Source organism: Budorcas taxicolor, chromosome 11, assembly GCF_023091745.1.
Source record: "Budorcas taxicolor isolate Tak-1 chromosome 11, Takin1.1, whole genome shotgun sequence".
In the NCBI taxonomy this organism is placed as follows: Eukaryota; Metazoa; Chordata; class Mammalia; order Artiodactyla; family Bovidae; genus Budorcas; species Budorcas taxicolor.
The window spans coordinates 160,417,213-160,443,882 of record NC_068920.1 but is presented as its reverse complement, the minus strand read 5'-3'; the positions used below and the strand labels follow the sequence as shown (position 1 = coordinate 160,443,882).

Below are 26,670 nucleotides of genomic sequence, written 5' to 3'. Positions count from 1 at the left end.
TTGGCCCCAAGCCCTCCTCTCCTCACCGGGGTCCCTCCCTGAGCCTTCCTGCACCGCTGGACACCGGTGTTGAGTTCCTTTCCTACCTCAGTGTCTCCAGCCTGAGCCGGGGGTCAGCTGAGAACCTCTCTGCACCCCACCCCACACGCTCCCCCAGCCCCTGTGAAAATGTGAAAGTGTTAGTCACTCAGCGGTGTCTGACCCCATGGACTGTAGCCCGCCAGGCTCCCCTGTCCGTGGAATTCTCCAAGCAAGAATACTGGAGTGGGTAGCCATGCCCTTTTCCAGGGGATCTTCCTGACCCAGGGATCGAAACTGGGTCTCCCGCATCACAAGTAATTTTTTTTTACTGTCTGAGCCACCAGAGAAGCCCCCTCCCAGCCCCGAGACTTTGTCTAATAAGCCCCTTGAAGCAGAGAGGAGAGGGCGGATGGCTGGGGTCGCAGGACCCCTGCGGAGTCCCTGCGGTGGGAAGACACTGGCAAAGCCGGTGGGCTCAGCTCTGCCATCGTCCTAGCCCCTCACGTAGGCCAAGAGGCGTCACCAAATGTTCTGCCACTCGCTCGCTGGGTGCACCCACAGCCCAAGCCCCTGCTGGATCGGAGGCACACCACCAGCTAGTAAAGGAGTCCTTTATTACCACGTTAAACAGAACTGGTTAAACAGAGTTGGTCTGAGCTGCTGCCTGTCACCCCTACTGGGAGCGGGGGAGGCAGGAAAGGCATTGGGAAGGGGCTAGGCTCCTCCCCGTGCCAGGTGCCCACCCTCCCAGTGCCAGGGTCCTGCCATCTGCTGGAAGAGGGCCCGGGGAAGGGAAGGAGAGCCAGGAGGAGATGCCGAGACTCCTGGGCAGAGGTCGGCAGGGGGCCTGGCCACATGGGGATTCCTCGGCATGACAGGGTAGAAAGGCAGCCAGGCCTCCCTGCCCAGTGCCTGGCTGGGTCTGCCTTGTGGCAGGTGGGGCTGCAGGGCTTCGGGGCCAGTTTGGGAAGTATTGATCGGTCAAAGGCCAACCAGGGTTGGCAGGGTCACAAAGAGCTCCAAAACCCAGGCCCTCTCAGGCCATGAGACCCAGCTCTTTGGACAGGCCATGACCCCTTAAAGGGTCATGACCCTAAAAGGGGCCGCGGGCCCAGGGTGGGCGGTTCCTTCAGTGAGTGCGACCCAGTCCCAGGTTCTTGAGAAGGGAGGCACTCCTTGAAGCCAACAACGAGGCCCCTTCCCTGGTGGGTCACGCCCCGGCCAGCAGAGCAAGCAGGCTGCCCTGGGGCCCCAGGAGCCCTGGGCCTCAGCTTCCTCTGCCGAGAAGCCTTAGCATCTTGCAGCTCTTGACCTGCCTGGTCCCTCGGCTGGGCTGGGTGTTCATGGTGGATGACAGATAGGTTGGGGGGTGCGCTGCAGGACAGAGGGCAGGTCTGGAGACGGGGGCTGTGGCTGAACCCACCCTGGATCTCTGCAGATGGCCCCCGACTCAGCCTCCTGGGTACCGACCCTGCCCGGGTATGTCACAGGGTGTTCAGAGTCCAGCGGGGAGGCGCAGTGCACATGGATGGACTAGTTCACATGCGCGCTGTGTACACTCACAGGCGCCCACGTGTACCTGCGCGCGTGCAGGCGTGTACGGCGTGGGAGTGCACACTGTTGGGGGTGTGCACACCGTAGCCGCCTGGGTGAGCTCTGAATGCACACTCACTCCTGCCGGAGGGGAGGGAGTGTGAGCGCAGACTCGGGAGGGTGCGAGGCAGCAGGCTCTGGTGGGTGTGTCTGCACAGCGCACCTGCGGGGGTGTGCAGGCCCTGGGCCGGGAAGCGGGGGCATCTCAGGGTCTGGGGACACCTCGGGGCCCGGCAGCCCTCACTGCCAGCTGGCACAGCTCCCGGGCAGGCTGTGCAGGATGGCCTCCAAGTTCTGCTTGTCAGCGCGGATCTCTGCGAGGTCGCTCTCGAAGCTCTGGATCTGCAGCTCCTGCAGCTTGGATTCCTCCTCCAAGAGCCTCAGTTTCCCCTGCAGGGCCCCTGGGGGACCCAGCCGCAGCCTCAGACGCTCCAGTGCCCACTGGGTCTCGTTCAGGGCCCTGGCTGGGGCTCTGTGGGTGTCTAGCGACCCTGGACAGAGGATCACAGACCGACTTAGGGAGGGGGCCGGCTTCCCACCCCTGGAGGGCCCTCCCCAACCCCAGATTTTCAGGATCCCAACTGCCCCCCCCCAGCTAACAGGAAAGCAAAAGCCCAAGAGGGTAGCGTGGTGAGGCAGGAGAGGGGCTGGGCCAGGTTTGTACCCCACCAAGCTCATGTGCTTAGAAGGCTGAGCGCAGAAGAATTGGTGCTTTTGAACTGTGGTGTTGGAGAAGACTCTTGAGAGTCCCTTGGAGTGCAAGGAGATCCAACCAGTCCATCCTAAAGGAGATCAGTCCTGGGGGTTCATTGGAAGGACTGATGTTGAAGCTGAAGCTCCAATACTTTGGCCACCTGATGTGAAGAGCTGACTCGTTTGAAAAGACCCTGATGCTGGGAAAGATTGAGGGCAGGAGGAGAAGGGGACGACAGAGGATGAGATGGTTGGATGGCATCGCTGACTCAATGGACATGAGTTTGGGTAAACTCCGGGAATTGGTGACGGACAGGGAGGCCTGGCGTGCTGTGGTTCATGGGGTCGAAGAGTCGGACACTACTGAGCGATTGAACTGACTGACTGACTGAAGCTCATGTGCCAACCTTGGAAGTTTCCCTCGGGTGGCATGGAGAAGCTGTTAAGCTTTAGTACTGGCATTACTATTACTGTTAAAGAAGAGAAGGCCTTGGGTGAGTCCTGAGCCCCTGTTTCCTCATCTACAAAGCAGCATGTGTGAGAGAGAGGTCCCCACGTGTCTGCTGGCTCCCCTAAGCTGTCAATTTGCTGAGAGAGTACGCTTATGGATGGATTTCACCTGGGATGCAGGGACACCAGGTGAAAAGAAAGGTCTCCGGCATGAGAATGAGGTGGGGTGGGACAGGAGGAGCTGCAGGCCTGGGAAGCGGGCAGCGGGGGTCTAGTCCTGGCCCTGGGGCCTGGATTAGCTTTGCTGCTTGTGGTGAAAGACTTCCCCCGGAGCCTCTCCAAGTGTGAAACGAGGCGGGTGGGGCTGGGTGCTCACCTATGAACTTGGTGATGGTGGTGGCATGGAATCCACCGGCTGTCTCCCCTGCCTGGGCTTTGTCAGCTTGTCATTAAGGTGACACTCAACGGGAAGACAGCTGAGCCAGGCAGGAGAGTGGTGGGGACAAGGGAACAAATTCTAAATGGCATTTTAAAAAGTAATTAATCAGGCTGTGCCCGGTCTTAGTTACAGCACGTGGGATTTTTCAATCTTCATTTCGGCACGCAGGATCTTTAGTTGTAGCCACGCAAAAACGCTTGGTTGCCGCCTGTGGGATCCAGTCCCCTGACTGGGGATTGAACTCAGGCCCCCTGCACTGGGGACGCACAGTCTTAGCCACTGGACCCCAGAAGGGAAGTCCCTAAATGGCTTTGAGCCCACAGACCCCAGAGGCCCCCATGGCCCTGAGTGTCCTGGGCCTCGAAGGCTGGCTTGGAGGGCAGGCAGCTGCAGGAGCTGAGCCCGGGGTGGGAAGAGGCAGAGGGAAGATGCTCCCAGCAAAGACCCTCAGAGGCCCCACCATCCACCGCAAAGTCCAAACAGCCTGGCCTTGGAGGAGCTTACAGCCTCCACTCTGCCTGCCCAGCTGGGTCTCCTGGGGTGGGGACAGGGTCTAGGTGTGTGTGGTCACTCCTACACCTCCGGGTCAATCCCAGTGCCAGCGTGAATGAGTGAATGACAACGATGGTGAGAATGGTTTTACCCACACAGAGCATTTGATTCAGGCTGGGCCGAATCGTGTCCAGTGTGCTGAGTTCTTGGTATAGATTCGTGGCTATGAGTGGACACACTCTGAGTCAAGTCAGACCTGAGTGTGACCCACAGCCTCCCTGCTGACTGGCTGTGGGACCCCGGGCACATTATTTAAATTCCTGTGTTTCGGTTTCCTCATCTGCAGAATAGCAGGAGCATCAGGATCCTTGGCTGGAAAAGTTCGAATGAGATCCGATTGTGTGTGCGAATAGCTGAGTGGGGGCCTGGTGTTCAGGCAAAATGCAGAACATGCTGATTTCCCCTTATCTTATTGACAGTGAGAATTGAAATGCATGCTATCCCATGGACAAACCTTGAGGTCACACTGAGTGAAATAGACCGGCCACAAGAGGACACATAATGTATGATTCCACTTAGGTGAGGTGCCTACAACCCCAAATTCACAGAGACAGATGGTAGAACAGGGGTTGCCAGAGGCTGGGGGTGGGGGAGTGGGCTTTGTGTATAATGAGGACGGGCTTCATCTTGGGATGGTGAAAAAGTTCTGGAGATGGGTGGTGGTGATGGGCCACATGGTAAGGTGAATGTTGTACCTAACGCCATTGACACGTACGCTGAAAAATGGTTAAGATGGCAAATTTAACGTTTTGTGTGTTTTAAAACAGCATGCTGTTCACTTCAGCAGTGAAAGTTGCTCAGTCATGTCCGACTCTTTGTGACCCCATGGACTGTAGTCCATGGAATCCTCCAGGCCAGAATACTGGAGTGGGTAGCCTTTCCCTTCTCCAGGGGATCTTCCCAACCCAGGGATCGAACCCAGGTCTCCTGCACTGCAGGCAGATTCTTTACCAGCTGAGCCACAAGGGAAGCCCAAGAATACTGGAGTGGATAGCTTATCCCTCCTCCAGAGGATCTTCCTGACTCAGGAATTGAACCGGGGTCTCCTGCATTGCAGGCAGATTCTTTACCAACTGAGCTACCAGTGAAGCCAACTGCTTCCCTGAAGGTCACTGAAGTTTAGCACTTCAGCCTAACTGCTATTAGGCAGTTGAGCCCCTCACCTCTGCTCGAGGGCTCCACGTCTTGGGGGCTGTCCCCTTCATGATTTACTGACTCATCACACTTCCCAGGTGGCACTAGCAGTAAAGAACCCACCTGCCAATGTGGGAGATGTAAGAGACGTGGGTTTGATCCCTGGGTCGGGAAGATGCCCTGGAGGAGAACATGGCAACCCACTCCAGTATTCTTGCCTGGAGAATCCCATGGACAGAGGAGCCTGACGGGCTACAGTCCATGGGGTCACAAAGAATTGGACATGACTGAAGCGACCGAGCACACAGGCACATACACACCGCACAGTGTGGCAAGCACCCTGTAAATTACCCCCTGTAAATTACCCCCTGTGACCCCATTTCACAGATTGGGTGACTGAGGCTCAGAGAGGGTGAGTGATTTTCCTAAGATCTCACAGCCCAAGAAGGCAAAGTGCCAGACTTGAATCCTGGTCTATCTGATCCCAAGCCAGCACCTGGTCCCCGGCGCCACGCTTGCTCCTGTGACATTCTCTCTCCTTCTCTGAAATCCTCAACCACTGAGGCCGGATCCAGTCACCTGGTGCCTACAGGTGTTGGGCAGGTAGTGAGCGTTCCCTCCTCCTGACTAGCAGCCCCTGGAGGCACAAAGTAAGCTTGTTTCTGGACCCCAACCCTGCCTTATGTGAGGGGGCCTGGAGCAGTTACGACCACAAGGCTCAGGATGCTGGAAGCAATGGATAGGAGGGCTAGGAGACAACCTTCCCCTGGACTGGGCCTCACAGAAAGATCCCAGAGGTGTGCCAGGGACCCAGGGGCCCAGGGCCCGGCCTTGGGGTCTCCTTACTCAGCCTGGTGAGCAGCTCTGACAAGGCTTTGATGTCTTTCTCCAGGGAGCTGCGTGACTCCCGGATCTGCCGTTCCATCTGGCTCAGCCTGGCACCATCCTGTTGGGGGGCAGGGGGAGAGGAAAAGCTTGAGCGGCTCCCAGCTGGTGTCCGGGATCAGGAGGGAAAAGGGTGGGGGTCTCGTACCCGCTCAGCGGCCTCCAGCTCCTTTCTGTGCGCTTCTGAGGCCAGCAGCTGCCGGGAGGCCAGTCCGAGGGTCGCCCGAGTCTGGCTGGAGAGCCGGCTAGCCCGGCGGTGTTCCTGCTTCCCTGCCCTCAGCAAGGCCTTGGCGAGCTGTGGGTGGGAGGCAGCAGAGAGGGAGGGTGAGTGGAAGGAGTCCTTCTTTTCCTTTTTTAAGTTTTTTTTTAAAATGTGGATTATTTTTTGAAGTCTTTACTAAATGTAATACAATATTGCTTCTATTTGATGGATTTTTTTTTTTATATTTTGGCTGCGAGGCATGTGGGATCTTAGCCCCCCATCCAGGGACTGAACCTCCCACCCCCTGTATTGGAAGGTGAAGTCTTAACCACTGGACTGCTGGGGAAGTCCCCAGGAGAGTCCTTTTAGAGGTAAAGGATATTAATGGTCATCACGCCAAGCAGTCATCACTTCACTTCATCCCTCCACGATCATTCATTCATTCATTCATTCAACAGGTATGTACCGGATGCTGGCGCGGTGCAGGTTGCTGGACCCTACCCATCTCTCCTGTGAGGAGAAACTCCAGCTATTTCAGAGACAGGGAGACAGCTGCAGAGGAGAGGAGCTGGCCAGAATTGAAACAACGGGCCCAGAAGCAAGCCTGGGGGTGCCTGCAAATCCAGCACTTTCTCTAGGCAGCTGTGAAGGCAGTTTAGCGGACTTCCCTGGCGGTCCAGTGGCTAAGAATCTGCCTTGCAATACAGGGGACACGGGTTCGATCCTCGGTCAGGAAGCTGAGATCCCACAGGCCTCGGAGCAAATAAGTCCACGTCTCATGACTACTGAGACTACTGACGCCCGAGTGCCACAACTACAGAGTCTGTGCACCGCAATGAAGATCCCGAGTGCCGCCGCTAAGACCCCGCTCAGTCAAATTAATTAATTTAAAAAAAAAAATACACTTAAAAAAATAAGGCCAGTTCACTTGGGACCCAAGCAACAAAGCCAGTGAAGGTGCTGGGGAGATTCACATCGATTCAAACTTGGCCCCAATTAAACAAGAAAAGCCTAGAGGTTTAGGGAGTAGAGCCCAACACACCGAGGTGTGAGTCCTGCTCATGTGATTGAAGCTACTGAACCAGGCTGGGCCCCAGGGTCCCCACCTGTCCCATGGGGACTGCAGTGACATCTATTTCATGTGAAATCAACAGGGTCACCCATGTGAAGCTCCAGAGCTCAGAGCCTGGGAGCCCCTGGTTAAGTGCAGAGCACTCAGCATTGCACACAGAAAGGCGCAAATGTGGGAGGGCAGCTGCCCCACAGAAGGGCACCTCCTCTATGCCAGTCCTCCCCCAGGCCCTGAAGACATGGACGCCCCAGGAGTCATGTCCCTGGCCCTGACCTTGGCACTGTCCTGGGCCAGCAGCTCGGCTTCCCTGCCCTTCTTCTTGGCCCTGGAGGAGACAGAAGCCGCATCTCCCAGCATCCTCTCTGCCTGCTTGGTCTTCTTTCTCGAGTCTGCAAGGATCCTGTCCTGGACGATAGCCGCCTTCCTCCTCAGTGCGGCCTGGTCCTTGGGCCGAGGAAACCTCGGCTTCATTCCTGTAAACCCAGCCGAGGCTGTGTCAGGAGGGCTGGGCTCATGCCTGGAGAGCCCAACAGGAGGTCCCCACCGGAAGCTGACCGTCCCCAGACCCTCAGACAATGAGGAATAAGACACACAAGACCTGTGTGTGTTACTTTTCAGGATCACCCGGAAAAAACCTAAATGAGACATAGTGCTCTGTGAGTATAAAGATTCACGTGATACTATGATATCAGATTGGCCAAAAAGTTGGTTGCGTGAGTGTGTGCTGTCTTGCCTGACTCTGTGACCCCATGGACTGTATGTAGCCTGCCCGGCTCCTCTGTCCATGGAAGTTCCCAAGGCAAAAATACTGGAGAGGGTTGCGATTTCCTCCTCCAGGGGATCCTCCCGACCCAGGGATGGAACCCAGGTCTGTTGAGTCTCCTGCATTGATAGGTGGATTCTGTACCACTGAACCAGCTGGGAAGATCTTGTTTCGGTTATGGAATATCTCATGGAAAAACTCAAATGGACTTTTGGGCCAACTCTACATACAAGTCACAGGGTTACATGGTGGTCAATGCCTGGGCCAGTGGAGATGGGAACCACAGCCCAGTATATAGAAAGATCCATTCAGTTCTGTGTTTTTATGGACCGCCCATTTCTACAAAGGCTTTGAGGCAGCTTATCATGATAGATCAACTGGACCATTCAAATGAAAAACCAAGGGCCATGTGTAACTAGGAGGACGAGGAGGAGTGAGAAGAGCCAGAAAATCAGGACCATGCCGGTGCAGGGCCAGATGCTCTGTTCACCAGTTAGCCTCCTAGCAGCCAAGACAAAAGGGGAAATTCGACAATTCACACGGATTTTATTATCTAATAAAAGGCAGTGTCTCTCCATAAAGAAAGAAAGACTTTCCCCTTTCCTTTCAGATCAAATTCTAAGGGAAATTTATCCGAAGGGGTACTGATTATAGTTGTTGTTCAGTTGCTAAGTCATGTCCGACTCTTTGCAACCCCACGGACTATAGCACGCCAGGTTCCTCTGTCCTCCACGATCTCCTGGAGCTTGCTCACTCAAATTCATGTACATTGAGTGGGTGATACTATCTAACCATCTAACCATCTCATTCTGGGCTGCCCCCCATGGTGGACAAAATAAAATTTTAAAAAGAATCAAGCTTTGTAATTTTCAAGGACATAATAGTACATAATCATTCTATGAGGATAATCCAAAGGTTAGATCTATTTTGCTTCTTGTACACAAAACCGGTATTTCTTAAAGGGCACGCTGCTGCTGCTGCTAAGTCACGTCAGTCATGTCCGACTCTGTGCGACCCCATAGACGGCACAGCCCAACAGGCTCCTCTGTCCCTGGGATTATCCAGGCAACAATACTGGAGTGGGTTGCCATTTCCTTCTCCAATGCATGAAAGTGAAAAGTGAAAGTGAGGTCACTCAGTCATGTCCGACTCTTAGGACCCCATGGACTATACCCTACCAGGCTCTTCCATCCATGGGATTCTCCAGGCAAGAGTACTGGAGTGGGGTGCCATTGCCTTCTCCGAAAGGGCATGCTGGGGAGTCCTAGTTCCATAGGGTGTTGAGAAATGCTAGGGCATAATGTCAACTAAGTTTATATGAAGTGAACCTGGGGCACTTCCCTGGCGGTCTGGTGGGTAAGAATCTGTGCTTCCACTGCAGGGGGCACATTTTCAATCCCTGGTGTGGGAACTATCCCGCATGCTTCATGGAGGCACGCCAATAAGAAGTGAACCTGTTTTTTTTTTTATTGCAGGACTTCTCAGAGCCTTTAGTATTCTAAGGTGTGCACTGCAAGGCCTCAGGGAGATCTACAGCTTGTCCCATTTCTTAAACTTATTTGAACACAAACCCTCTCTTGGCAGAACAGTTACAGGCTAAGGGCTGTTCCACATTTCATGCAGCAGAATTTCCTTTCTTGGTCTACTCATCTGTAAAATGGGGCCACTTGGCCTCATTTTCCTAAAGTTCAAGAGAGACTTGGACTGGCATCAACCCACGCTCCCTTCTAAAGAGAAACACCGAATCCCTTCCCGTAGCCCCACTGGAGGCTGGACCAGGGCAGCCATTTTTGTACCAGGTAACTGAGCCAGAGTGGCCTGGATCAGGGATGGACAGCTGATGGCATCCGATTCTCTTCCCATATGCTCTTGAGAGGTTCTGTGTATGGTCTGGTGATGGATGGCCATGTGGGCAAGAACGGGGTGAGCGGTATGTGAGATGGGGAGGGACAAGCAGCGACAGGAAAGGGAGGTCCTGAGAGGCAGAGGCAACGGTCTCTTTGGCTCATGCTCACGTGACTGGGCCTCTGGCCCCTGCAGCCAGGCCTGCCCAGGGCGAGGCCCGATCCCTGGGGTCTGTCACGCGCGTCTGTGCACTGATGAGCCTGGGGCCAAGCAGGGCACACATACCTTCCACGTCAGCCAGCAGAGCCCTGGCTCCCATGACGGTCACCGTGGCAGCCTGGACAGATGAGGAAGCTCGGGTCAGGGCGGCTCTGGCTTCCTGGCGCAGCTGGAGAGAGATGGGAGGGGTTGGGCAGGTGGTGCTGGAGGTGTGCTGGGCAGAGCCGGGTCAGGTGGGCACCAAACCCACATATACAAGGTCCCCAAAGGGCACCAAAACGGACACAGAATTTTTCTGTTTACCAGGACTACCTGACTTGTCTTACTCTGTCAGTGTTACACTTTGAATATCTCTCCCGAGAGCTTCTCTGTCCCACAAAATATTAAAGGAACGCTGGAACCGAAGAACTAAAAGAAAGATGGATGACTGAAAGTTTCTTTTCAGAATGCTGCTGCATCTCAGCAAGAGGATGCGAAATAGAGAATCTGTTTCTTACACAACTTTTACTCCTAGAAAATTAGTTTCTTCCCCGCTGTCACTAAATAAGGTGATGGTGGTGGTTCGGTTGCTAAGAGTCGTGTCCGAATCTTTGTGACCCCATGGACTGTTGCCCGCCAGGCTCCTTTATCCATTGGATTTCCCAGGTAAGAATACCGGAGGGGGTTGCCATTTCCTTCTCCAGGGGATCTTCCCGACCCGGGGATCGAACCTGGGTCTCCTGCATTGTAGATGGATTCTTTACTGACTGAGCTATCAAGGAAGCTCAGCACTAAATAAGGCTGGATACTCAATACATATTTGATGGATGAATGGATACACAAAATGTGGTGTATCCACTCGGTGGAATATTATTCAGGGCTTCCCTTGTGGCTCAGCTGGTAAAGAACCTGCCTGCAATGTGGGAGACCTGGGCTCAATCCCTGGGTTGGGAAGATCCCCTGGAGAAGGCAAAGGCTATCTACTCCAGTATTCTGGCCTAGAGAATTCCATGGACTCTATAGTCCACGGGGTTGCAAAGAGTCAGACATGACTGAGTGACTTTCACACGTCATCACATGTGAAAGAATGAAGTGCTGATATGTACCATAATGTAGATGAACCTGGACAATATTACGGTAAGCGAAAGCAGCCAGACACACAGGGGCCCATATCACATGACTCCATTTGTATGAAACGTCCAGAGTAGGTAAATCTACAGAGACAGAAAGCAGGTGGTTGCCAGGGGCTGGGGGAGGGAGGGCTGAGGAGTGACTGCTTAATGGGTGTAAGTTTCCCTTCCGGGGTTTCCTTCTGGGGTGACGAGTGTTTCCGAATTGAGAGGTGATGTTTGCACACTTGGTGAGCGTGCTAAACGCCACTGTGTTGTACACTTAAAATGGGTAATTTTAGGGAGTTCCCTGGTGTTTCAGTTGTTAGGACTCCACCTTTCCATCTCAGGGGGCATGAGTTCAATCCCTGGTCAGGGAACCAAGAATCTGCATGCTGCAGAGCCTGGCCAAAAAAAAAAGGAGTGGGGTAATTTTACGTCACATGAATTTCGGTCAATCAGTCAATCATGTGGGTTTAAAGAGCTACCAGATGCTGCCCAGGGAGCCCTCATGTCTTAAGTCCAAATGCCTGGCAGAGGCATTCCTGGGAGGGGAAGGTGGGAGGCACTGTGCTCAGGCTGGTCACTGCACACTGGGGTCTGGTCCTGACCCTGCTGTGGCCTCATCTGCTCCCCGGACCAGGGGGATGGACTAGATCAACGAGTACCACCCCAGGAGACCCTAACACAGCACAGCTCACCCAGCGAGTGACAGGCACAAGGCCCAGCTCTTTGGATGCTGGCAGCAAGCTTCTCCCCGGAGCCTTGTCTTTAAAAGGACAATAAAGATGTCTGTGGGATAAGCCACTGCTGGGATAAGTGGATGATAGATTTGAATAAAGTCTGTAGGTCAGGCTCATTGTGTAAATATCACATTGATTTCCTTACTCTGATCTTTATAAGGTGGTTAGGTAAAATGTTACTAGAAGGGGAATCTGTGTGAAGGGTATAGGGGAATTCTTTGGATTTTCTTCACAACTTTTTTCTAAGTCTAAAATTATTTTCAGATGAAAAGTTTAAAAAAAACCATACCTGAAGGGGTGCTTATACTTTAATCGGCTGGAAACCACTGGGTTGGGCTAAATTCACCCCATAACTCTTGAGTTCTGCGATTACTTAGCACTGCCTCCGGTTCGGGGCTGTCAACTGTGGGGTTGAGCGCAGGAGTGATGTAGGTGTTTGCTAAAATATCTGGCAAGTGAACTAACGAATTGGAGACTGAATGGATGAGACTCCTCCAGACGTAATTAACACTGCAGAGGGCGGTAGGCAGGCCCTGGACGCTGCTGGTGCTCTGTCTGTCTAACCATCCTGCCTCCTCTCACACCTTTACCCCTTCTCAGGCAGTCAGGACCTCCTGCCTTGGCACATGCTGACTGAGGTTGTCTGGAGTTTGGCGGGGAGGCACTGGAGGGGCAGAAAGAACTGCTCTGGTCTTTGCCCCCACCTCCCCTGCAATCCCTGACCCCAGATCACCCCTGGGGCAGCCCCAACCTCCTCCAGGTGCTGCCTCAAAGGATGAGAGCCCACCTGCGTGAGGGGCTCCATCTCCTGCAGCACGGCCTGGGCGGTGGCCTGCAGGGACCGGGCAGCCTCGGTCACCATGTGCTCCCTCGACGTGACTGTCTTCTCCAGCGTCTGCACCTTCAGGCTCATGGCCTCGGCCTGGGACTTCTGAGGCTGCTGGGAAACGGAGGGCTCAGGCAAGAAAGGTCCAAGGGGCAGGGGGATGGGAGAAGCCCAGGGGCAGAGACAGTGGGGGTCAGGCTGCATGTGGACCCCCAAGACGCAGAGGAGCCAGGGCGAGAGAAGCCAGGCTGGGGAACCTGTCACTTGAGGCCTGATTCCAGCCCCAGCAATTTCTAGAAGCGTGGCCTCAGGCAACTCAGCTGATCTTCCTGACCTGCGTTTCCTCCCTCAGACTCCCTACTTGATTCTAAATTCCAGCCTGAATTAAGTACGCAGATTGGTCCGCTGTAGGTGGTGGTGGTGGTTTAGTCGCTAAGTCGTATCCGACTCTTGCAACACCATGGACTATAGCCCTCCAGGCTCCTCTGTCCATGGGATTCTCCAGCAAAGAATACTGGAGTGGGTTGCCATTTCCTTCTCCAGGGGATCTTTCCAACCCAGGAATCGAGCCCAGATCTCCTGCATTGCAGATAGATTCTTCACCGACTGAGCTACAAGGGAAGCTGCCAATTGTAGGTAGATTAGGGTTACTCATAATCTTATACCTGGAAACAGCCAGTCAGAGAAACACCCTCAATAGATTGTTTTCTTTTTCTATGGCAGAAATGAATCCTAGCTGAGCAGTGACTTCCTGGTTTTGTTTGTTCGAGGCAAGGAGAATGATTCCGAGGAATGTTTGAGTATCTGAGGTTGGGCTCCTTTTAAGGATAAGGGGCCTGAAAACCAGTATCTAGTCCAACCCAACTGGCCCTTTGTCTAGCTTTACTCTGGGGAGGGGAAAGGTGTTAACGGAGAGGACCAATAACCTGTACTTCTGAACTCAGACTGCTCTGTGGGGACTGCTTCTTACCTAACACCTTCAGTAGTATCTGGGACAGCACTCAGAGCCAGACATGTCACTACCCATGTTTTCCTTTTTTATACACAGCAGGAGAACCAAAGACCCTGAGCATTTAGCCTAGGGCCCATCAGTCCCAACCAGCTGGGTCCCAGATATATTTCTTGTTTAGTCTTTTTTTTTTTTCAAGTTCAGGTCCCCAGTTTTGGGATTTCAGGATTACTGAGAAGTCATGATGAAATGATTTATCCAGAGGTGAGCCATGAATGCCCTCCCCGCCCGTGATGGATACAGCCCAGAAATAACCTAAAGGGTGAGCTCCATCCGACAAAGTAACTGAGGCACAGCGGGGGAAGGTCCTTGGCCAAGGTCACAGAACTTGAATGGTGGGGCTGGGATTTGACTCCATGTCTGCCTGGTGTCATTGCCAATGCCACAGTGACGGAGAAGGGACCTTGGCCTTAATATTATTTTCAATAATTAAGATTGGCTGAGCTCTGTGCCAGGCAGGCACTCTGCCAGGCCATGGAGGTGCCTTATCTTTTAATCAACCACTATCGAGCTAAAAATAAGCCATGTCATCTGCCTCTGCCTGGGCCACACTGGTTTCCCAGCTGCCATGTTCTCCCCCATCCCCACCCCACACAGAGCTCCAAGGACAGCGGAGCTGACCGGTGATGCTGGGGCCACTGGTGAGGCCAGGCGCAGGGCCGCGTCTGCGCCGACTTGCTGCACGGCGGCCAGCACCCTCTCAGCTTCAGGCAGCGCCTCTGCCACAGCTGTGCCCAGCGCCTTCTGGGCCGCTTGTACCTCCTGGTACCTGGGGGGAGACAGAGGCAGGGTGGCCTCTGAGCGGGTATAGGCTGTGCCTCCCTATTGCTGTCCCGGCCGCAACCCCCGCCCCCAACCCCCGCCCCCACCGGAATCCTCGATGGAAGAGGGCTCTGGCGACTTCCCGGGCAGAGCCACCATCTGTGGAGTGGGTACCCAGCAGCTGGCCTCAGAAGCTGGCTGCCACTTGGCAGCTTCCTCATGAATGAAAAGGCCACAGAGTCGCTACATTCTTGTTCCTCCGTTCGCTTAATTCAATCACGCTTTTCTGAAGGGGCTCCCGCTCGGTTTCCACTTGAGAGTCACACGTTATGTGAATGTCTGGCTCCTCTGGATGAATCTCCAAGAGGAGAAGGCCTGACGCTGGCGGAGGGATAGCAGCCCAGGCCCTGACGCCCTTGGGTGACCTTGGGCATGCTGGTCTCCAGGTAAAGAGAGATCCCTGGGTCGCATGATCGCTCTGGGGGCCTTTTCCCCCAAAGTGCTACAATCAGTCAATCAACTAAGATAGCTTTCTGATCCAGCTGTCCACATCTTGCTCCCCGACCAGTTCCCCCAACCATGGGTACTGCTGGAGTGGACCACCCCCTGAGAAAGAAAGTGTTAGTCACTCAGTCATGCCTGACTCTTTGCAACCCCATGGACTGCAGCCCACCAGGCTCCTCTGTCCATGAGACTTTTTTCCAGGCAAGGATACTGGAATGGGTTGCCATTTCCTCCTCGAGGGGATCTTCCTGACCCAGGGATTGAACCTGGGTCTCCTGCACTGCAGCCAGACTCTTTACTGACTGAGCTATGAGGGAAGCCACCCCCCGAGGTCACTCCCAACCCTCATCCCTTCTTAGGGAACCAGCGCCCCTGCCGCTGGGAGTGAGTCACGTGATTCACCCAGCCATACTGATTGGTTCAAGACGGGCCACCTGACTCAAGCTGGGCCAATCAGAGTCTTTCATCCAGGAAGTCCACTTGGGCTCAGTGAGACATTGGTGGGTCTTTGCTGACCCTCTGAATGGGGGGGATAGGAGGGGGCCACCCCCTCCTCAGCAGAGAATCAGGGGCCAAGAAGAAAGCTAGTGCCTGAGAGGCACTCCCCAGGGCCTGGGGTGGGGGTGGGGAAGTTGTGGGGGTGGGGTGGGGGGAGGAGGTGCTGACCTGGACCCTCCTCCTTCACGTTTCTCGTCCCTTCTCTCCATAGGCTGAGCTGCACCCCAGGCGAGAGTGTGTGTGCTCAGTCGTGTCCGACTCTTTGCCACCCCCAGGGACTATAGCCCTCCAGGCTCCCCTGTCCATGGGATTCCCCAGGGCAAGAATACTGGAGGGGGTTGTCATTTCCTCCTCTAGGCATGAGTGGGTTCCTATAACGCACCACCAAGCATAGCCAAGACCCCAGGCATCCTACCCCACCCCAGGGAACGTCAGGACTCAAGGGAAGGGAGGTGTTTCTGGAACCACTGGCCTCTGGTCAGGCCCCGTGGGCTCCAGGAAGCCAACCCAGGCTCTGACCCACACGTGGGAGGTCTCACCTGTCCTCCAGCTCCTGCTGGGCCTCCAGGGCTGCTCGGCCCTCCACCAGGCTCCAGAGAAGTGCATAGCTGGTGTTGGAGGCGAGCAGGGCCCTCCGAGCCGTGGCCTCAATCTTGGTAGCGGTGTCCCTGTGGCTGTGTGAAAATGCCCACCTGACCATCACCAGGAGCTCACATGGAAGGGGGCTTAGGTGCAAACCCGCACCCCCTGTGTGAGCCTCGCACCATCCCACACAGAGTGCAGCCACAGGGGGCCAGGCTCCTTTACCCTCTGTGCCTGGCAGGCAGCGAAGACTTGATGGCAAGAGGACCCACGCCCCTTCTTCCTGTTATTGGGTTTATGCCTGCTGTCCTGGCAAAATGTACAATGGGGCCTTTCATCACACATAAAATCTCAGCTTGGACAATAGATTATATGGTCACCCTAATAAAGACAGCGTAGAAAAGAGTGGTCAAGACAGCCTGGGTTTGAATCCAGCTCTATCACTGCTAACCATTTGTCCTTAGGCAAGTCACTTCACTTTTCTGAGTCTCTTTGCTCATCCATAAAATGGACCTACAGGGGTAAAGTACAGCCAAAGGGACACATTGTTTCAGAGCTTGTGTCTTGAGGATCTTAAGCTGCTCCTTAAAGGCAGAGGATGAAACAATCCAAATATCCGTCAATAGATGACTGGATAAACAAAATGTGACACATTCAAACCACGGAATAATACTATTTGGTTGTAAAAAAAAAAAAAAAAGAATGAAGTACTGACACAACGTACGATGCCGATGAACCTTGAAAATTTACACTAAGTGAAAGAAGCCAGATACAAAAGACCACATGTACGACTCCATGCATACGAAATGTCCAGGTTAGCAAATCTATAGAGACAGAAAGCAGATGAGCGGTTACCAGGGGCTAGGGAGGGTGAGGAGGACTGGAGAGTGATGTCTGATGGGTATGGGACTTGTTTCTGGGTGGGGGGTGACGAAAGTGTTCTAAAACTGACTGTGGGGATGGTATAACAGCATGATTCTGTGAATATACTGAACACCATTGAGCTGTTCAGTTTAAACGGTTGACTTGCATGGCTTACATCTCAATACAGCAGCTCCACCCACACCTCGCCCCCATGTCTCTGGGCTCAGAGATGCTGTGAGCATCCTGCACAGCTCTCCCCCACCATACAGCCGTGTACTCAACAGTTCCAACTTCTCGGGGTCAGGACACCTCAACTGGGCTGGCCCCAAGCCTGGAAGCCCTCAGGAGAAGGGCTGGTCTCCCTGCATGGTTCTGTGGACAGGACGTTGAAGAGCCTAAGCCACTCCATTTTGCCAAAAAAAAAAAAAAAGACTCCATTTTAGAGTTCTGAGGAAAGAGTCTTTGGAAATCCCCTGACCTCACCCCACCACCTGCGAGCCAATCAGATCCCAGATCAGGATCTCCTGACTTTATGTTCAGGACTTTCAAATTAAACCTGGGAAATGGGAACCAATCAGAACCCGTGGCCAGCCCAGGAAATGAAAACCAATCAGAACCCAACACCTAACCCTTCCACAGAAGGTAACTAATTAGACGTCTCTCAACCCGGAAACTCCCGTTTTTCGAATTTTTCGTGTGAGAGTACCCTATATAAGCAATGTAACCCAGAGTTCGAGGCTCCTCTCCTTAGCCGCTGCGTCGGTAACGGTGGGAGCCCCAGCTCAAGCTTGGTAATAAAAACTCTCTTGCTTTTGCATCGGATATCAGCTCCCTGGTGGTCATTGGGAGATTTCGCGACTTGGGCATAACAACCTCACCAAGCTCCCGGGGCCTAGGGGCTCACCTCCTGGCAAGGGCACGTGCCTCTGTGGCCGGCTGGCTCCAGTTGGCAGGTTGGCCGAGTCCTTCCTGAGGAATCACCTTTAGAGGAAAGAAGGAAGTCAGAGGGAGCTGATGGCCCATCCCTGAAGGTTCAAGGCTGTACCTGGCTCAGTTATTGGGAGAACTGGGCCACGCCACTTAATGTATAAATGCTCAGTGAAAGCGAAGTCGCTCAATCATGTCCGATTCTTTGTGACCCATGGACTGTAGCCCACCAAGCTCCTCCGTCCATGGGATTCTCCAGGCAAGAATACTGGAGTGGGTTGCCATTTCCTTCTCCAATTTATATTTAATGTTTAAATGCTCAGAGCCAGCTGCAAAGTCAGCATCCAGTGGGTGGAGCCCTAGAGCTTGGAAACAACAGTAACGACGCCTGCCACTGGCTGGGCATTCACTGTCTACTTGGAATATGCCTCATGCTTTGTGAACATCACCTCACTGAATGGGCAGACTGTGTGACCCGCTATTCTGCGGATGAGAAAACTGAGCCTCCCAAAGCGGGGACATGCCCCAGGCTCAGTCGGGGGAGGGATCGGGAAGGGAGTCCCCTAGGGTACCAGAGATGCGAGGATGGTGGCCGCGTGCAGAATCTCCTCTTCCGAGGACTCCAGTGCTGCCGCTAGGTCCGCCAGCTGGACGCAGGTCTTCTCTGCTCCAGCCTGGGCACAGCGGGCACTCCTGCCCAGCGCCTGCAGCTGCTCCCGGGCAGCCTTCACAGCACCCTCGAGGCCTGTCATCTGCTCCAAGAAGGCTTCCTGGGCCCCTGCAGAAAGCCCCCAGCCCAGGGGGTCACAGAGCAGTCGAGATTTCACAGTAAAGCCCACAGCCTCAAGGTGCCCTAACTGTGGCCTCTACTCCAGGGCACAGCTTGACTCCCCAACCAGGCCTGAGCACTGGCTCTAAAGGAAGAGCCTCCCCCATTTTACAGATGCAAAAGCTGAGGCCCAGAGATGGCAGATCATGACCCAAGGTCCCCCACGCAGGAAGTGAGCCACAGACAAAGGACTGGAAGGAAGCCAGGCCTTCTAGAACCACTGTGAGTGCTTCCTGGACCTGAGAGACCAGGAAACCCTCCCCAAGTCAGCTCTGTAATCCAGGGCGTGGCTCAGAGTGGACATTTAATGCACAGTGTCTGATAGCTCCCTATTGTGTGCGTCTTGCAAACCGGTGCTCAGCTCACCTGGGGCTGCTGCAGGAGTACAGGCGCTTGTGAACATAAAACTTGACAAAATAACCAACTGGCTTTTGACGCCCCCATCAGTATCCCAGGGCCACACCTCGACTTAATGACAGTCTTGTTTCCTATTTGCCATTCACTTTCTGTGCTGGTGCCTCAGATGGTAAAGGGCCTGCCTACAATGCGGGAGACTCGGGTTCAATCCCTGGGTCGGGAAGATCCCCTGGAGAAGGAAATAGCAACCCACTCCAGTCCTCTTGCCTGGAAAATCCCATGGACCGAGGAGCCTGGTAGGCTGCAGTCCATGGGGTCACAAAGAGTCGGACATGGCTAAGCAACTTCACTTTCACTTTTCTATGCTGGGGATACAGCAGTGAGCAAAATGGCCAACAGTTAAGACAGCAGAAACTTTACCTGTTCAGCACCTGGGACAGCGCCTCGATGTTCATTCGGTGAGTGACTGACTCAGTGAATGAACCCAGCTCCTGCCCTCACTGAGCTTACCGGTATAGTCTAGGTGGTGCAGGGGACATGGGGACTGAGGCTGTAGTCAGAGACTGATCTTAACAAAGCTACAAAGTACAACAGGGCAAGGGATACTGAAAGAGAGGTCCGTGGGGTGACAGGACTGCAGGGCAGGAGGGGCTCACACAACCGGGGAAGTCAGACACGCTCTACCAGCAAGGGAGTTCTCCTAGGGGTGAGCCCAGAGCCCTTGAAGCATCCTGAGGCCAGACCGAGGGGCTCCACGGTGGGCATCTGACCAGCCAGCCCCCTCCCCTGGCCTCCCAGTCTCCCACTTTGCTCTCCCACTGTACCTTGCAGCAGGTGGGGGCCCTGGTAGACATCCCCCCATGGGGCCTCTCCCTGTAGAATGTCCAGCGTTCCCCAGGGCCTGCCGCAGTCAGACCCTTGCAGCCATCCCTCCATCAGGGTCAGCCTGGCCTTCAGCTTGGCAGCCTGGAAGGGTCAGGGAGGGAAGGGTGTGTGAGGCTGGTGGCCTGAAGTCCTGCTTGGACACCTCTGCTGGTTTCTGCCTGGCCTGCCATCCCGGCAAGTGTTGCCTTCTCCAATCCTAATCTAGGCCTTAAAGCAAAGGATACATTGGACCTCTGGGGATCTACTGTACACCTCCCCATCCTCGGAGCTGACCCTTCCCTTCTCACACCCATGGTACCTACTGGCCTTCAGCCAATCACACCTCTGCCCTGCTGAGGGGGGATGGGAAGGGAAGCCTCAGGAGGATTTCCATCTGTCCTGCCGTGTTCCCAGGACTTGGCACGGAGCAGACACGTGATCCTTGCAGATAGAGTGACAGCGCTCTGCTCCATCTCGTAGCCCCGTTCTTTCAATCATATGAACAATAAATGCATTTATGGAGCACTCACTAGGAGCCAGGTGTGAGTGACCACCAGCCACGCGCCAGCTCACATTCACCTTTCAACCACCCTAAGGGGTGGGGGATACAGGTCCCAAGCTCTCTCCTTGATTCTGAAGTCCAAAATGCTCTGAAAATCCTCAAAGATTTCCATTCTGCATAGGATGGCAAAATCAGGTTTAAAAAAAATCCCTGAATTCACTTAGAACAAGGCTAAATTCTTTATTCCCTTCTTGGTGTGAATATTCTGAACAAGGCTACCTGTGATCTTTATCTACCCTCTTGGTGCGAATATTCACCTGTGTTCCTGCAGATGTGTCAACAGGCTTGATTAGGGCAGCTGGCCCAGGCACTGCTGGGAGTGGTACCCAATATCCATCACACACCATCCTATCTTTCTACAGAACCATCATTCCAAAAGCTGGCCTCACTGATTTCATGAAAGGGGTCACAGGTCTGAACCATCTCCATTTTGGAGTGAGAGAGACCCACTGAAGCTTACCAAGGCTGTCATCTGCCTGGACATGTGACAACTAACAAACAGGGCTGGGGGGTCACACTCCTGGGGTCCAGAGGTCATGTTCCTGACCCCTGCTCCACGTCTTCTCCCTGCTTGAGGTTCTACTTGTGTTCCAGCATGAGCATCGCCCTCCCCCTGACCCTCCCCATGAAGGGCCACCTGTGTCCTCATCCCCAGGGAATGTGAGTAAGTGTGAGACCTCAGCCTGGTAGTGGGGAAGGACACAAGGCTGGGGCCATTTTTCTCTTGTCCACTCAGGAGCCGGGAAAGGGGAGAGGGGAGAGCTGAGCCAGATGGCTGGATGAGCACAAGAAGAAGGTGGCCGGTGGTCCCAGAAAGACCAAGGGCTCAGGATAAGTGGGCACTTCCCGGCGCCCAGCACAGAGCAGGCGCTCGCTGGGGGCATGAAATGAACAGAAGGTACAGCCGGCCTGGGCAGGGCCTAGATGGGGAGGGCTCACCTCCTCCTTCACCAGGGTGTAGCAGGATGGGCACTCCTGGCACTGCGTGCCGCTGGCCGTGAGGAAGAAGTTGTTCTGGCAGCGGTCACACTTGTAGCCCACAAAGCCAGGCTTGCACACACACGTGCTGTTCTCGCGGCACTGGGGCGAGGTGGCACCCAGCGGGGAGCACCTGCAGTCTGGGGGGGGGGTGTGCAGATGGCACTGGGCGCCCTGATGGCCACCCCACAGCAGAACCCCCAGATGCCCTGCAGCTCTGGCCACCCAGATGCTCCCGATCCCCGTGGGCAGCTCAAGTACCTTCCTGGGTCATTCCCAGGAGACTGATTCAGAAGGTTGGAGGCGATGACCAAGAACCTGAGATATTTCAGTGTCCCCAGGATCTGAGGACCAGGCAGGTTTAGGATGGCTATGCAGTTGACGTATAAGTGAGGCCCAGAGAGGTGATCTGATGGCCCCAGGCACTCAGGAGGTCAGTAGTAGCATCTAGGATTAGATCCCATGCCCCTCTTCTGCTCTGTTCATTCACTCCACGTTCCCACGGTTACTCCAAGAAGACCTGCCCCTTATCCGATCTGTCTCCCTCCTGCTGCTCGGCCATCCCCCACTGACCCTCTTTCCTAGACACCTCCGTCTCTGGGCAGCCCGGGAAGGACCCGGCTTCCTTACCGCGGCAGCCCTTGACGGAAAAGCCGAAGAAACCCAGCTGGCATCGGTCACAGGTCTGGCCCTCGACGCCTGGACGGCAGGGGCATTGCCCAGTCTTGGGGTGGCACTGGTCCTCCAGGGAGCCCCACGGGTGGCACTTGCAGCTACAATAAGGGAAGGGAAGGAACCCAGGTCTGGGACGAGCTCTGGGCCGTTCCCAGCCCTGCCTCTGTCATCTCAGGCTAGTACGGGGCCTCGGGACCTTGCCTTCTGCGGACGAGGGCCCATCTCTGTGCGGGAACGTGTCCGACAGCCTCCTCCAAGCTGTAGCCAAGAAGGCAAGGTCTCACAAAATCCTCCCCTCCCCCCCGAAGAGGGTATGGGGACATATTCATGTATACATCTGGGACTATACCTGTCAGTTGGAAATCACAAGGCAATTGGCATATTGAAAGCATGAGAGAGACAGTCTGCTCAGAAAGAAACCGGTTTGTTTCACGGGGCATGTCCCTGGAGTCCTCCGCTGCTCCCTAAAGACGCTATCTAAGCTGCTGCTGTGGCCGCAAAGGTCACAGAGTGACCGAGTTACCGAGGAGGGAAGCAGAGACCGAACCAGCTCCTGCCTGCCTGGACATCCCTCAGGGCTGCTCCTGGCCTGCGTCCTGAGTTGGCAGGGCGGTGAATCTGACCCCAAGGGACCGTCCCCTTGTCCCCCATCAGTGCAGGGCACCTGGCAGTGGGCTTGGAGGCTCCCTGGTGACTTCTTCCGTCCTGGGGGGACCGCCAGGGGAAGGGCACCCCAGCCGCGCCCCACTCACCTCCGGCAGCCCCTGCCGGGCTGGAGGTCATGGAAGCCCGGGCTGCAGTGGCCGCAGTCCCGTCCGGTCACATGGGGCAGGCAGGCGCACTGGCCGGTCGCTGGGTCGCAGGGTCTCTGCTCACTGGCTGAGCCCTCCGGGTTGCAGCTGCAGGCTGGGGGATGGGAATAGGGGAAGGAGAGGGTGTCAGGGCACCCCGCAGACCACCTGTCCCACCTCGAGGGGTCCCAGAGAGGCAGAGAAGGTGGGGAGCCCAGGGAGACGACTCCCATTCAGCTCAGACTCCTGAGCGGTCTCTGAAGAAAGGCTCCAGGGCTGGGCGCTAGTCTCAGCCCATTTCCTATGTCCTTGGAGAGACAGGTCAGATGGGCGTGGTGGCGGGTGGCCCTTCTGAACCCCCTACAAGGCTGTAGAGAAGGCCAGAAACTAGGTTGTGGGGGTTAGGGGCCGACCTGGCTCCCACTGTTTTGGGTCACTTGACTCTGCTCTCCTGGGCCCCCCTAAGAATAAGAGGCCAACAGGGGCCGCATGGAGTAGGGGGGCAAATGCTGAGCTTCTCCCTGGGGCACTCCTGGAAGCCTGCCACAGGCTGGTGCATGCCTCGAAGGCCCAAGGGCTGAGCATCTTGGAAGCCCAGGGGCAGGACAAAATGATGAGGGCCGCAGGCCATCTGGGACAGTCCCAGGTGCCGACGGCAGAGCATGAGATCGGTGCTAAATCATCCGGGCAGGAAAACCACAAAGAAAATCACAGGGTCAGAGGTGATCAGATCCCGAAGCCGAAAGAATCTCGGAGAAGAAACAAACCCTTACACTTTCTCGACAAGGCAACTGAGAAGGTGAGTAACCTGCCTAAGGCTGCACAGGAGCCTTGCAGAACAGCTGGCTGGATCTGGTGAAGCAGCCTGCCCCGCCCTGCCCTGTGGGCCTGGGAGGCTGGTACTCACGCATGCATTTGTCTGCAGGCCGAGGGGCCAGGGCGCTCCCGTAGAAGCCTTCCCGACAGTGCCCGCAGTGGACACCGGTCGTGTTGTACAGGCATCGCAGGCAGCGGCCAGACAGGGGGTCACAGTTGCCCACAGCGTTGGGGTCCACATTTCCACTGCACTGACATGGCTGGCAGGGCTGGGGGCGCCCAGAGAGCCCCAGTGGGTCCCCGAAAAAGCCGTCATCACAGATCTCACAGCGCCGCCCTGGGAAAGAAGAAGGCTTGTGTGGAGGAGCAGAATGAGGGGCCTGGCCTGCTGGGTCCATGAGGGGTGAGGGTGGGTGGGAACCTAAGAGAGCTCCTGCAAGGCTCCTGGTGGAGTGGAGCACGGGCTCTGGGGTCAGGCTGACCTGGGGCCAGGGCCCAGCCGGGCTATCAGTTGGCTCTGTGGTCTTAAGCGAGCCGCTGGGGCTTGCTGAACTTGGACTCCATGTCTGCAGAGCGGGGACAATAAAGGCAGCGATCTCAAAGGACCCTTGAGGCGAGCAAAGCACTAAGCCCAGATACTGGCACGTGGTTCATGATCAGCAGCAGCGGCTGGCATCACCCATTCACCATCATCACCCTCCTAGCCATCAGGCCCTCATTCACCATTCTCTGCATCAGCGCCTTGACCATCCCCTTCCTCACATAATCATTATCGTCATCACGACCTTTGTCTGCAGAGGTGAGCAGCGGCCGGATGATGCGGGGTCCGGTTGATGTCTTGCCCATGGCTGATTTAGCATTATGCGTTTATGGTCGTGCTGGGTCCTCGCGGCTGCCCGCGGGGCTCTCTCTAGTTGCGGAGAGTGGGACCTACTCTCTTATTGCAGAGCGAGGGCTTCTCGCAGCTGGGGCTTCTCTGGCTGCAGAGCAGGGCTCTAAGGTACGTGGGCTTCAGTAGTTGCGGCCCATGGGCTCTAGAGCACCGGCTCAATAGTCGGGGCACCTGGGCTTAGCTGCTGCACACCACGCGGGATCTTCTTGAACTCGCGTCTCCTGTGTTGGCAGGTGAATTCTTTACCATTGAGCCAAGGAAGCTCTGTGGACGTCACCTCTGCCATCATTTTCATCCGTCATTCTCATCGCTACAGTCATTATCTTGACCCTTATCTTCCTCATGACCTTGAGCATCGCTCTCCATCATCACTCAGCATCTTCGTTATCGACACCTTTATCACCATCTCCACCTTCATCATTAGCATCCACTTGACGGTCTTCATCATCTTCGTCCTTATGTTGCTCATCCCTCTCTTTGTCGTCATCTTCCTTGTCTCCGCCTTCAACACCACCGCCACCCTCCTTGTCATCATCCCCTCCGCCGTCTCTCTCCCTCAGCCGGGGCTGCTTCTTCCTTGTGGTTTCTGGCCCCTTTGCCTGTTCTGCTTCTCATGGCTTCTGAACTCCCTCTGGACTGTCTATTTCCTTCTCCTGCCCTGCTTCCTGGGTTTGATCTGGTGCTGCGGCTTCATCTTCCAGCCGCAGGGTTACTGTGAGTCTCAGAAAAGACAGTGTGTGAGGAGGCTTCTGGAGGCTCATGGCCTGGGAAGCCCACTCTGAACACAGATCAAGGGCCGTCCTTGTTCCGCAGGCTTCATGCAGTGTCAGCCTGTTCTCGGTAAACATGCCTACCTCTCTGTGCATATCTGCATGAAACAGACAACGGGGGGACCTGGGATGATGGGCATCTTAAATGATCTTCGTGCCTGTAGGCACTCACGTTCCTTTACACTTTCCCAACAATTTACTCATCGGTTACAATGAGTATTACTTAATTTATAATCTAAAAAGTAGGTACTGTCATGAAAAAGAGCTGTGGGCTCCCGACGTCCTCAAAGTTCATCACTAAGGTGGAAATCAAGTTAATGTGATGAAAGGCAGGCAACCTTGAACCTGGAGAGGGCGATGACTAAGGAGGAGAAGACAAAAGAGAAAAGGAAGGAAAAGAAAAATCTGAATGGAGTTCAGAAGGTAGAGGCTATGGTCTGGCTTTGAGACCTTGAAACAGAGATGGAGTGAGATGGCCAAGGGGGAGATTGAAGCCAGTGATGAAGAATGTGGTCCCTGCAGTTAACTTGCCGTCCACCTGGGACTGGGTGAGGACAGTTCCCCAGCAGGAGGCAGCTGCGAGGGGTCAGAGTGGTAGGCAAGCAAGGCAGACAAGGATCAGGACTTGACCGTGGTCAGTCCCGGATCAGACTGCGTGGCTGAGTCCCCTGTGTGCTGAGCTCTGGCGGGACCTGAAGGATGCTGGCGTGATAAAGACATGAGCTGGCACAAAGCCCTGATGTCCACCCTCACATCCTTCCCAGGGCTCCTCCTGCGCACAGCAGTGCCCTCCTCCCCTGAAGCCCTCTCTTGGGTAACTCCTCTGTCCGCCCTCTCTCACTGAGTGGAGTCCCCTTGAGTTGTAGACTGGGGGCAGCCACAGGTGGGGAGCCAGGGAATGTGGGGAAGGTTGTGGAAACACGGGCAGCGTGATGGTGGGGGGCAGGGTCCTGAGGTGGGACCTCACTCCCGCAGTTCCTGGGGACCCCTGCTCTGGAGCACCTCACCAACCTGCTAGTGGTCAGGAAGCTGCTTTCAGTTTTTTTTTGGGGGGCCACACTACATGGCGTGCAGAACCTCCTTGACAAGGGATCGAGCCTGCAACCCCTGCATTGGAAGCATGCAGCACTAACCACTGGCCGCCCGGGGAGTCCCAAGGGAGCTGCTTTCAGAGTGGTCCCAGATGCAGAGCCAGGTACCTGAGACCATGGGCACGTTACGCCAAGTGAAACAAACCAGTCACAAGAGGACAAATATCGTCAGAGGCCACCTACTTGAGGCACCCGGGATATTCACATTCAGAGAGACAGAAACTAGGACGGTGGGTGCCAGAGGATGGGGCGGGGGGAGCTATGAGATAATCATTTAATGGGTTGGAAGTTTCTATTTAGGATGATAAAAAAATTCTGTGGGTGGATAGCGGTGATGGTTACATAACACCGGGAATGTACTTAAGGCCCCTGAA

The 26,670-nt window shown here is 55.0% G+C and overlaps 1 protein-coding gene across 1 annotated transcript in view; it reads right to left on the bottom strand.

Moving 5' to 3' along the window:
- Nucleotides 1–1,854: 1,854 nt before the first annotated feature.
- LAMC3 (laminin subunit gamma 3) overlaps nt 1,855–26,670 on the bottom strand; it is a 67,107-nt gene continuing 42,291 nt past the window's right edge. The window contains exons 14-28 of the mRNA XM_052648819.1: nt 23,635–23,880; nt 22,689–22,842; nt 21,892–22,034; nt 21,223–21,401; nt 19,682–19,823; nt 18,244–18,449; nt 17,649–17,725; nt 15,838–15,972; nt 14,156–14,303; nt 12,487–12,636; nt 9,935–10,037; nt 7,315–7,514; nt 5,916–6,062; nt 5,729–5,828; nt 1,855–2,105 (exon numbers count right to left, since the gene is read on the bottom strand). Coding sequence (XP_052504779.1) covers nt 1,855–2,105; nt 5,729–5,828; nt 5,916–6,062; nt 7,315–7,514; nt 9,935–10,037; nt 12,487–12,636; nt 14,156–14,303; nt 15,838–15,972; nt 17,649–17,725; nt 18,244–18,449; nt 19,682–19,823; nt 21,223–21,401; nt 21,892–22,034; nt 22,689–22,842; nt 23,635–23,880 — 2,381 coding nt within the window. The remainder of the gene's footprint in view (nt 2,106–5,728; nt 5,829–5,915; nt 6,063–7,314; nt 7,515–9,934; nt 10,038–12,486; nt 12,637–14,155; nt 14,304–15,837; nt 15,973–17,648; nt 17,726–18,243; nt 18,450–19,681; nt 19,824–21,222; nt 21,402–21,891; nt 22,035–22,688; nt 22,843–23,634; nt 23,881–26,670) is intronic.